General features: G+C 39.9%; 1 protein-coding gene across 1 annotated transcript in view; it reads right to left on the bottom strand.

The window, feature by feature from the left end:
• Positions 1 to 406: 406 nt before the first annotated feature.
• The window catches only part of VAV3 (vav 3 guanine nucleotide exchange factor), a 515438-nt gene continuing 504102 nt past the window's right edge, over positions 407 to 11742 (bottom strand). The window contains exons 26-27 of the mRNA XM_006865984.1: positions 1125 to 1276; positions 407 to 448 (exon numbers count right to left, since the gene is read on the bottom strand). Coding sequence (XP_006866046.1) covers positions 407 to 448; positions 1125 to 1276 — 194 coding nt within the window. The remainder of the gene's footprint in view (positions 449 to 1124; positions 1277 to 11742) is intronic.

Raw genomic sequence — 11742 nt, 5'->3', positions numbered from 1 at the left:
ATGGGACGTGGGAAGAAAGCAAATCTGCATTAAACATTTACTAATGGCTGGCATTCATGGTGTCTGACCGCATGCAGGAAAGAGAAACATGAACCAATGTGTTTGTATCAGGGTTCTTTGGGGAAGAACAGCTTTTGGCTTTGCCCTGGTCCCTGACAATGACAGGCAGGCAGGCTGTTTCTTGCACAGCTCTGGGCAAGCCATTAATCTGTCAGTACTAGCATCTTTAGAAATCCCAGCATTAAGACTTAGGAGGGGAAAAAGGGGGGGGCGGGGGGGGAGGAAGGATGTAGAACAGCCAGAAATGCAGCTTTTTAAACTCTTCAGTTAATTCAGAGCGTGGTGCAGATTTCTGTTTATTCCTTCTCTGAAATTTCTGGTGCAGGGTGCAAAGCTGGATGGGAATTTATTCATCCTCTTCCACGTACGTGGATGGAAACCAGCCCACCTGAAAAAGAAAAGCAACCGATATAGCAGCCTGACTTTGCATCTGGCACTTCAAAGGGTTCTACAAAAACAGAGCATCCCATTTTCATACACTCCAATTAATCCCAGGTTTTATACCTATTGTAGGTGAAGAAGGTTGGTGTAACTGTTCTTAGAAGCCTGATAGAGTGATAGAAATACACGAATAAAAACCAGCTTAAACAGTGTTCTAATGTACTAGCACACAAATAAATATGTAAATTAAGTGTAATACGGGGCTCTACTACATAATGATTCCTATTTCTGCTACAGAACAGGATGTTAAGACAGAGGTATTATGCCCTGTTCTTTCCAATTTAGATCACCAGCTCTACAGATACTCTGAACTAGACAGAAAGTTAATGCTTCAGGCTTTAGGGACTAAAAATACTGAAATGCTTCTGGTAACACTTTCACCATTCCCAACAGGAAGTTATCAATTTGCCCATAAAGAACTTTATTTATGGTATTCATTCAACATATAGTTAATGAATGACTATTATCAGCAAGGTACCACACCAGCCTCTGGAGGTCAGGGGCCATATAGACTGAAGCTGTAAAGGTGCCACAGGGATTTCTTACCAGCATCACAGTAGGTACCAATGACCACCTGGCCCCTCCCTCCAGGCGCATTAAGTTAACTGAGAAGGACAACTTACTCTGCCATTCACTTCTCCTCGCCACCAGCCATTAGCACTCATCTTTGTGTAGATCTTCACCATATCGCCTTTCAACAAGGACAGTTCTCGCATGTCCCTTGCACAGAAGTCATAGCGGGCAATGGCGATACCCAGCACTTTGGGGCTCAACACTGTAAAGAAATGATGGTGTCAGAGTTGATTTGCAGCTGGTTACCAGTCATACAACCTAATCCGATGGATGTCATTGATGCTATCAAAATGCACAGCCGTGATTTCATTACAGACTCGTGATCATGGTGGGGGAGCTTGAAAGCAGCAGAATTGCTGTTTCAATTCAATTGGATGTAGTTAAGCTCATTTCACAAAGTTTCAAGCACCACTGATTGTGACTCAGTATACCTGGGGTAGAAATGGAAAGTCTCAGCAGGGTGGAACAGAAGGAACCGGTTCAGAGTCCTGACTGAAAGAGCCATTGTTCTGCTTTTACATTCTTCATAAGAACTTTGAAATTGAGACTGGATTTAGTAAGAGGCAAGTTAATATCTAAGCTACTATCTCAGGAGTTAAACTCTGAAATAACTTTAGCAAAAATTTCCTATGGGTGGCACCGTAACTTATTTCTGACTCGAACTTCTAAGGTAATTCTTTACTTTTTTATTTATTGCAAATATCAATATTCTTCAACGAATATTCAAAACAATATATATAGTTTTATTTTGCTTAGAACGTCTCCTGTCAAATTCATGTCATCATTTCTAGTTAAATGGCTCTTCCTCCTAACTAGGCTTTTTGGTTACAACTATTTGGGGCTAAACTCGGCTATTGATTTCGATATAATTGCACTTATGTGAAGAAGTCTGAATCAGGTTTCCCAGAAAGAACACACAAACATCAAACATAGATCTTCTTTCTCTTAAACGGATACTGCCTCCTTACCGAAGTATCGAATCAAAACCAAGATGGCGAGGTGCTCATCTCCTAGCTCCAGAGCTGTTTCCTGTAGGGGTTGGGGGAGAGGATCTATAAGGAGTGAACTCATTCCCTGCTCTTGTGCTGAGAGGAAAACTCTGTTCAAGCTGTACGTGTTGGTTAGTCTCTAGTGTTTCATAACACATTTTATATTAACTTCTCTACTTGTTGCTCTTTGGAGTTATAAAGTGTTTTCAATTATATGTTCAGTGATTCTGAGAATCACTCACCTGAGATTGGTAGAAGAACTGAAGTGTAAGAAAAAGAGGCAAATGAAAAAATCCACAATTTGCATTTCTACCAGCCCTCAGTGTCCAGGCAGCAGCAGCAGCTGTGGCTCCTGTGATCCTGGAAGTGCCCACCCATTTTGAGCCAGGGATCTCCAGCCTATTTTTCATGACTTTGTAATGAAAAGAATTTTCAGTCCCCAGGTGTCAATCATAAGATAAATGAATGGCAAAACTGTAGATTTCAGAACTGTAAAGGGAGTAACAATCAGTCATTTTATTTTACTGTACAGGACACAAACGACTTTAATAGTTTTCTTACTGGAAATGGTCCCATTACTGGGGCACAACTCTTAGAGTTGGTGCACATAAAAACACCCCTGTGACAGAAAAACCCAATCATCAGCTTAACCGTGTGACCCTGCACAGGTCTCTGGATTCCTGGAGGCCACATTTTTCTCATGTATAAAATGAAAGGTTTGAACTAGATGACTTCGAGCAGTCCTTCTAGTTCTAAATTCTCTGATTCCATTGGGATCTACAGTCTAATTTTTAAAAATCTGTAAGAAAACATACTTTACCTAGTCATAATGTCCTCTCCTAAATGTCACATCAGCAGCCATTAAACTCTGTGGCTAATGACAGAAATCAAGACCAAAAAGGCCCTGCATCAACTGAAGAGCTACAGAATTGATGGACAGTAGTTACTCTTTCCAAGAAATACGTACTGAATTTTACTCTTCTATTTTGGAGACAAAGTTGGAATTTGGGTTCTATTTATTTACATAATGGAAACACATAAGCACTAGCTTTTCTCAACTAAGAGTTCTGATTCTCAAGAAAACAAATGATTTTGAAGAGGGCTTTGCCCCGTTGCCCCTTTCTCTATATTGTGAGTCTCCATCCCTCTTCAATTTGCTCCCAATAGCTAAATTTAAAGTGTCTTACTGAAATAACATAACATGAGCACACACAAAACCAGGAGTGAAATGTCATGACAAACAGTGACTTTATGACAGAGAAGAAGAAAGTGCATGGTGGTAATGAACCTCTAAGGGCTGTTTGCAGGAAGATGTATCTATGTGAGAAGCCATACACAGAAGTCAAAATATTTTATTTGCACATAGAAGCAAGTTGAAAAGACATATAAAAGCAGTAAAGTAGTACCTGACCAGAAAGGAGTGGAAGAAGGGGGAACAAAGCTGTAGTCTGGAGGAGTTACAAAAGAAAACCCACAGAACAAAGAAGGGGCTTAAAGAAAGAAAGAAAAAGAGAGAAGCAAAAGAATATTTAGATATTGGCAATGATAAATATCTTAAAACAACTAGCTTGCTTGTTTGTAGTCATAGGAGACTGTCACACCAAAGTTAGAACCTAAAATTTCAGTTCCATCCAGTTTTCTCCTATGTTGTTGTTGTTGTGAAGCCGTTGAGTCTGTTCTGACCCATAGGAACCCGGTTGAAGGTTTCTGAGAAGTGAATGGTGAGCTTGAACCGCTGACCTCGCATTCCAAAATGAGGAACAAATCAAACACACAGTGTCACATTTTGGTTGACATGAGTTCTGGAAGAGCTGTGTATCCCTTTACTTTACTTTTAATAAGCGCTAGCATTCCTAAAATGATTTGAAATGTTAGATACCATGCTCAATGTTTTATGTGTATATCGAGTTACTGCATTTAATTACCACAACTCTAAGAGGAAGGTGCTAATACTATTTCCTTTTAACAAGTGAGGAGAAACCTAGATCCAAATGCACAGCCCATGCTCTTAACTGCTACACTACACTGTATCCACCACTCTGCCTCAGGTACCACTGGAGATGGTTGTACAACTCTACCCATCCATAGCAAGGAGCCTTTATAACTGGAAAGGAATGTATGGTTATACATTTTTTTTTTCTCCAGTATTTATTCTCTTCTTCTTCTATGTAATAGATTATTTAGTGGGCTATGTTTGTTCAGAAGGGACATTACATTTCCTGGTCTTCCTTTCTGTTCTTGTTGGTAAATGTTGTTGAATCAGTTCTGACTCATAGTGACCCTGTAGAGGGTTTCCGAGGTACTAAATCTTTGCAGAAGCAGAAAGTCTCACCTTTTCCCATAGAGCAGCTTGGCAATCTGTGGTTTGCAGTACAGTGCTTATCCTATCCTTGCAGGTTAGTGTAGCTAATAGGTCTAAGTTCTGGCCAATGGGCTATAAGTAAACACATATTATAATGCAACATCTGGAATCTTCCCATAAAAGACATCAGGCACATCCCCTTTGCATTTCCTTTTGAATCTTTATTCAAGCCTGCTGCATGGAGTGTGAAAACTATCATTTGGGGCACGAGGAGAAAGTCTTATTTTAAGGATGGTGGAGTAGGTCATTGAGGATTTTATGAACCAGGGATGCCCCAGCCTAATCTCCAACCCTGGACTACTGCCCAGGTTTTTAGGTGAAAGATAAATTTTGTATAGTCCAATGATTATTTTGGTTTCTGCCACTTGCAGCAGAACCTAATCTTAACTAGTACATAAAGCTTTCTGTACATGAGGATGAGGTAAAAGAGGTCATTAATCTGGGAAGAAATACAAATAACCCCCTGATATCTGTCTCTTTTTAGGTCCCTTCTTGGTTTGAGAGTTACAGACATCTCCCAAAGTAAACACGCTGATCAGGAAGAGACTTTAAGGATACCTAGACCAGCAGCTGCTTATAAAGGATTCTAAAACGTCTCCCAGACAGACTGGCTAGGAAAGCTCCAGGGGGCTTAGCTGTTGCTAGCACCATGGACCTGGAACCTTTATCTACACATGGGTGTCCACCCACTGCCTCTGCCATCCAGTAGATTCTGACTCATGGTGACCCTATATAGGGGGTTCCAGAACTATATATTTTTATGGGAGCACACAATCTCGTCTTTCTCCCATGAAGTGGCTAGAGGGTTTGAACTGCCAACCTTGTAGTTGTAGCCTAATGTTTAACCCACCAGACCACCAGGATTCCTTATATGGGTTTCTGTTCATAACACAATTTTTTTCATGAACAGTCATATGTTTACTTTTAACCTAATCCTGAAATATGTTTCATTGATAATCAAAGTTCTTTTACATCCCACTGCATGTTCTAAAACAAATTTGTGTTTTTAAAATATGGGGGCGCATACCATTCCAACCATTTTTATGTGCTTCCCAATTCATCTCTGTTATGCATGTAACTGGTACATTTTCACATCCTTGAGATCATGATATGTCCAGTGGTCCATCACTCAATGTAACAGTTTAACTGGCATGCACCTAACTTACTGCTGGCAGGAAACCTGGTGCCAAGATTACTGTCTTGTGTCTGTGAAAACTTAAGTTGGAAGCCCCCAGTCTATATACTACTTTTCACTGCTATAAGAATTTTCTCCTTGAACTGCTAATGCGCATTCTTGATTCTCTCTCAGGGACTACTTTATCCATAAATAATAAGACTATATTATTTTCAAAATTTCTATGAAGATAATAAGTCCAAGTTCTGAGATAGAACAAAGTCTCAGTTTGCTCTAAAAAAAAAAAAAAAAAAAAAAAAAAACTAGGAAAATACAGTAAAATGCAATTTAAATAATCTCAACTAAGGTTTTTATATTAGATCAGATAACCCATCTTCGATAATTAACATTACTGAAGTAATATGGGTAATGCCTCACCAAAGGGCTTGGATGTCTGTTTTCAAATCTGTACAATCAGTGGCTATCTCTGTCTGTTAACTAATCTTAAAAGCCTTACAAGCTTTTGATTCATGCCCAAGTAACTAGAATTAGAATCTTTTAAAATCTCATCTAAAGTATTATAATCCTAACTAAAGGCAATTATTCACTCTGGTTAAGTCTTGGCTCTCTGCACTGAATTCACTGGAAACTTAACGGCTGCTTCCCCCTCCGCCAACACACACAAAGAGTCTACGGATTCCTGAATGGGCTTTGGCTCCTCACTTGAATTCCAACCAATGATTCCCATTGGCTTAGGTACTGTGATAGGTGCAGAGTTTATCTGTCATTTAACTTTGTTTTAAACCCAAACTCATCTCACCATCTTCCTTCTATAATCTAGCTCAAACTCACACATTTTTTCCCCAATGACCCCTGTTTTCTTTGCCAATCACTTGAAAATTCAGCATCCAGGCTGTTTATTTTCTAAGAGTGCCTTCTTTCTCTGAAACCATTCACTGAATTCTCAGCTCTCTACCATCTGAACCTACATATTGATGTCATTGCTACACTAAGACAATTAATTACCTTTCAATTTATCATCTTGCTTCCATCTCTCTCTTCCTTTCATGCCATTCAAAACACTGCCTCACAGCTAATCTCTTTACAAGTAGATTTCATTCTTCCATTTCTTAAATTATGAAATCCAAACTCTACTTGAATTCCAATACCACTTCATAATCTGGTCCCATCCTGATTTTCTAACCATGTGTCCCATAATTTTCCCACAAGGAGTCTTTTCATCCTAGGTTATGAGGCTTTCAGCTACACTTCCAACTCTAAATTTCTGCTTATTCTGGAATGCTGCTCCTTCACCTCATCTTTGCTGTCACCTCCCTGTCTTGAGGCCCCAGCCCAGGATCTGACCAGTTTAGACAACACTTGTCCCTTTCACTGTCCTTTCTTAGCCTTCTGCTGGGCACTTCCAGCATGGTACTTCCTGGCTTTGCTGTTTAATTACTGCATCTGCTATCATGTTGTACCTCCAATTAGATGTTGATTTTGAAGGGCAGGGAGGCAGCTCTTACACTGCTTCCTCATCCTGCACAGGATCAAGCCCAGTACTAAGCAACAGTAGTAGCTGAGCAGACAAGTATCTTAGCAGGGCTTTAATTTTGCAAGCTCTGATGTCTCCTCCTCCTGTTCATTTAGTCGTCTTTTGCTCACTTAACTGCTCAATAAGACTTCCAACAAAGGCCGGCTCAACACAAAAGAAAGAATGTGAAATATATTACAGGTTTTATTCCCAAGGCTATCAGTGATACTCCTACAATAACTGTAATTTTTTCTGAGATGCTGAACAGCTATTAAATACTGTATGTCTATGGCATTAACCATACTATATCCCTGAGCAATCTTCTTAGGAGAAAAAGGTTAATCAGTTTCCCCTGCCACCCAGTGTATAGCTCTCAGGCAAACATTTTAAGGATCACTAGGGATGCTTTCTACCTTCCTACACATTGTACCATGACTTATTGTTGTCACTCTTCCTATATGTCAATTTTCACTACCTTCAGGTGCTTAATTTTCTTGAGCCAGCAAAACAGCATTTGAAGACAAGTGTGTAAGATAACACCCTTCCCTACGAGGGTATGGATTTAAATGTTTACAATACGTTATTTGATAAGATACATTTTACAGACTGGTTTAGCCCATTAAATATAGTTACACTCATACTGAGAACATGTCTACCTATTTCTACACAGATGTAGTTTCCTCATGAAACTCCTCCTACCTCACCATTGGAGTCCTGGTGGGGCGCTGTGTGGGCTAATGTGTTAGACTGCAAAGCCATTTGAACTATAAGGTCGGTGGTTCAAGCTCACCAGCTGCTCCGGGGAAACCCTCTACAGGGTTGCTATGGGTCTGAATCGACTGGATGGCACTTAACAACAACAACCTCACCATTAAGTAGACCTTGAGACCTTTCTTATTGAAGTAATCATTTGCAAATTGCGTACTGTGACTTAGGGCCTAATGTGCTGCCTTCAAAGACTTTCAATTGCATACTAGCACAGCCAAGGGGGGACCTTGCTCAGAGAGAATGTCACACATATGCAGATATCTCTGGTTCTTCTTCACCTGCGGGACAGTTAGTACTGGGGTATCATTTAAGGAATATTTGCAAATGAGTTTTGCCAATTTTGGTATACAAGTATTCTCATTAGGAATTATTAAAAGTAAAATCAAATCAAATGTTATTTATCAACTATTCAAGTTAAACAAGCAAAACCTGATGTCTTGTTGTTGCTAAGTGCATAAAGTTGATTCCAACTCACAGTGACTGTGAATAGGTTTTCCAAGGAGCAGCTGGTGGGTTTGAACCACTGACCTTATGGTTAGCAGTTCAGTTCTTATCCTACAGTGCAAACACTCTTTAATAGGAACAGAAGTTATCTGGTAAGTAAATAAGTTGAGAATAGAAGTTACCAGCCTGGCTACACTCAACTGATTGGCAAATCTTTAGTAGACATTATTTAATTCTGAGGCTTGACTGGTAAGATAAAGCTTGGTAACACAGAAATAAGGCATTTCAAAAGGAAAAAAAGGAAAGAACACAATATATACAGAATAAAAAAACATCAGTGAACTGATATTGGATCCTACCACTACATTAAGCAATATGTCTGGCCTTGATCAGACCATTCATGTTCATGAGCATATGGCAATGTACACAGTTTTAGTAACACTTAAAATATGTACACAGTAGTGATAAAAAGCTAAATCAACACTCTTCTTTAGGGATATTAGTTATCAAATCGTAAAGTGCTTTTGAACCAATGCTACATTATTATGTATATAAATGAAAGTTACCCTAAACAGTTATTGATTATTCTCTGGGACAAATATTAGCTAACATGTTGTTTTTCATTGTAGCCAGCACACAAGGTGTTGTAGCAAGCACAAAAAGGTGTTCATGAAAACCTCAGGCAACTGGACCAGAGGTACTATCATCTGAGTGATCACAGTCAGTTTGCTGCCCAGCTGTGGCCTGGAGATCTTCCTAAAGAACTATGCCCCTGTGTGGAGATCTTTGATGAGGGATCCAAGAATGTCTTTTCACCAAAATCGTCTACAGCAGAGAGCATGCTGAGAATTTAACAAATGTTTCAAATTGTGATCCTTAACCTGATTTTATTTTAGATGCCAGGCATATCTTTTCAGAATTCTTGCAACATCTACAGACATTATCTGCTACTTTATACCATCCTCCAAATGAACAAAACATTCTTTGCTTTCTGTGTTATATGAGGGGGCTTCAACAAGGTTGTGGGAAATGAAATGAAAAGATAATGGGATTTTTCCACAAACTTTTTGAAGGTCCAGCGCATACTTGGGAAACAGAAATTATTCAGATTGGTTTTATTTAATTGAATGCTGATATTTGGTAAGAAGACAAATCACCTTTGACTCAAAACTATAAATATAATAATGAAAACTTATATCTAAAACTACTGGGGAAAAATCAAAACAAAATAGCTACTTAGTATTCCAGACTGTGAGGTACAAACATAAAAAAGGCATTAACAAGAAAATAAAATCAGTATAAGGCCTTTCCCTGTTGTAGAAAATTAAGTGATTTAACATTGCCTAGGAATTTTAGGGGCTCTGGCAAGGCATTGTAGAATAAGCACTGTACTACTAACCTCAAGGTCAGCAGTTCACATCCACCTCCTGGAAACCTATACCAGGTTGCTATGAGTCAGAACCGACTTGATGGCAAACAATAATATTAATAACAATAGGACTAGGAATAGGGATTTTAGACATGTACAGCTATTTCCATATATTAAGCACTGGATTGCAAAATAGAGATCCATGGTTCAAACCCGCCAGTCACTCCATGGGAGAGAGATGAGGCTCGCTGCTCCTGCCAAGATTCAAAACCTTGGAAACCACAGAATCATTATGAGTTGGAACTGACTTGAGGCACTTAACAACAACAGTTCATTGAGATGTGAACTTGACCTAAATCTGTATTCTTTATAAATTATTGCTGCTGTTGCATGTGATCGAGTTGGTTCCTACTCATAGTGACCCTGTATAGGGCTTCCAAGGAGTGGCTGGTGGATGTGAACTGCAGACCTTGTAGTTAGTAATCTAGTGCTTACCCAACGGTGCCACATCAGGACTCATTAAAAACTTATGAACATATATTTACTAAGTAACTCCTGGTATGGCACTGTAGGATCAGCACTGGACTGTGAACCACAAGGTAAGCAGTTCAAACCCATCAGCCACTCCCTGGAAACTTTCTACAGGGTTGCTATGAGTTGGAATAGACTCGACAGCACTTAACAACAACAAGTGTACTAGGTATCATGGGAGATACAGTAAATAAGACAGAAACCCTGAAAAGAGCATATAAATTAGTGAAAGAGAGAGAACATAAAGATATGGAAGTAGTTTGATTAAAAAAAGGCTATACCTAGACTGTATTCTCCATTTGCATTGTTGTTGTGGGCTGCCCTGTTAGTTCTGACTCACAGAGATGTTATCATGGAGTACAATTGCCTGTATGGTTTTCCAGGCTCTAGCCTTTATGGGAGCACATTGCCAGGTTCTTCTCCCACAGAGTAACTTGTGGTTTTGAACTGCTAACCTATGATTAGTAAGTGATGACAGCCACGGTGCCACCAGGGCTCCTTAATCTCCATTAAAACACAAACCCAACCAGTTGCAGACTCATAGAAACACTATAGAGCAGCAAGAGTGCAGCGGCTCCATAGGTAAGCACTGGACTGTGAACTGCAAAGCTAGCAATTTCAGCCCACAGGCCTCTTTGTGGGAGAAAGATGAGACTTTCTGTTCCCACAAAAGATGAAAACACCTCAGAATCCCTGTACAGGGTAGTTATGAGTTGAAACAGACTCTACGGAACTTAACACCAACTACAGGACAGAGTAGAACTGACCTGTAAAGTTTTCAGTTATAATCTTTATGAAAGTTTTGTTGTTATTGTTGTTGTGAAGTGCTGTTGAGTCAGTTCCAACCCACAGCAACCCTATATAGGGTTTCTGAGGAGAGACTGGTAAGTCAGAACCGCCGACATTAACCCTCAGTGCCACACCGGGACTCCTTATGAAGGTTGTTGTTAAGTGCCGTCGAGTTGGTTCTGACCCACAGCGACACTGTATGGGGTTTCCAAGGAGCAACTGGTGAGCTTGAACCACCAACCTTGTAGTTCAAACGGCTTTGCAGTCTGGCGCATTAATCCACAGCACCACACCAGGACTCCGCTTATGAAGGTAGACTGCCTCATTTTTCTTGCATGGAGCAGCTGGTGTGTTTGAACCACGGATCTTTAGGATTACAGCCCAGTGTTTAACCACTATGCCACTAGGGCTCCTTTTAGTCTCCATTTGTTAGGTGCTGTCGAGTTGATTCCAACTCATAGCAACCCAGTATAGGGTTTCTGAGGAGTGGCTGGTGAGTTTGAACCACAGAACCTGAGGCTCAGAACTGACCTTGAGGTTGAGTGCTTATCCTACAGTGGCCACACCAAGACTCCATTTAAGCCCTTAAGCAACAACAACAACAAAAACACACAAATAATTTTTAGCATATTATGTTGTTGTTGTCTTTTCTTTTATGGTTTTCCTTCCTCACTAGCACATAAATTCCATGGGGCAGGTGTTTCTGTCTGTTTTGTCCTTTACTGTTCTTCCCCAGCACTTTGAACAGTGCCTACCCTAAAGTCGGCT

This window comes from Chrysochloris asiatica, unplaced genomic scaffold (genome assembly GCF_000296735.1).
Source record: "Chrysochloris asiatica unplaced genomic scaffold, ChrAsi1.0 scaffold00085, whole genome shotgun sequence".
NCBI lineage: Eukaryota > Metazoa > Chordata > Mammalia > Afrosoricida > Chrysochloridae > Chrysochloris > Chrysochloris asiatica.
Note: the sequence above shows the minus strand (reverse complement) of the source record. Positions and strands in the feature narration are given on the sequence as shown.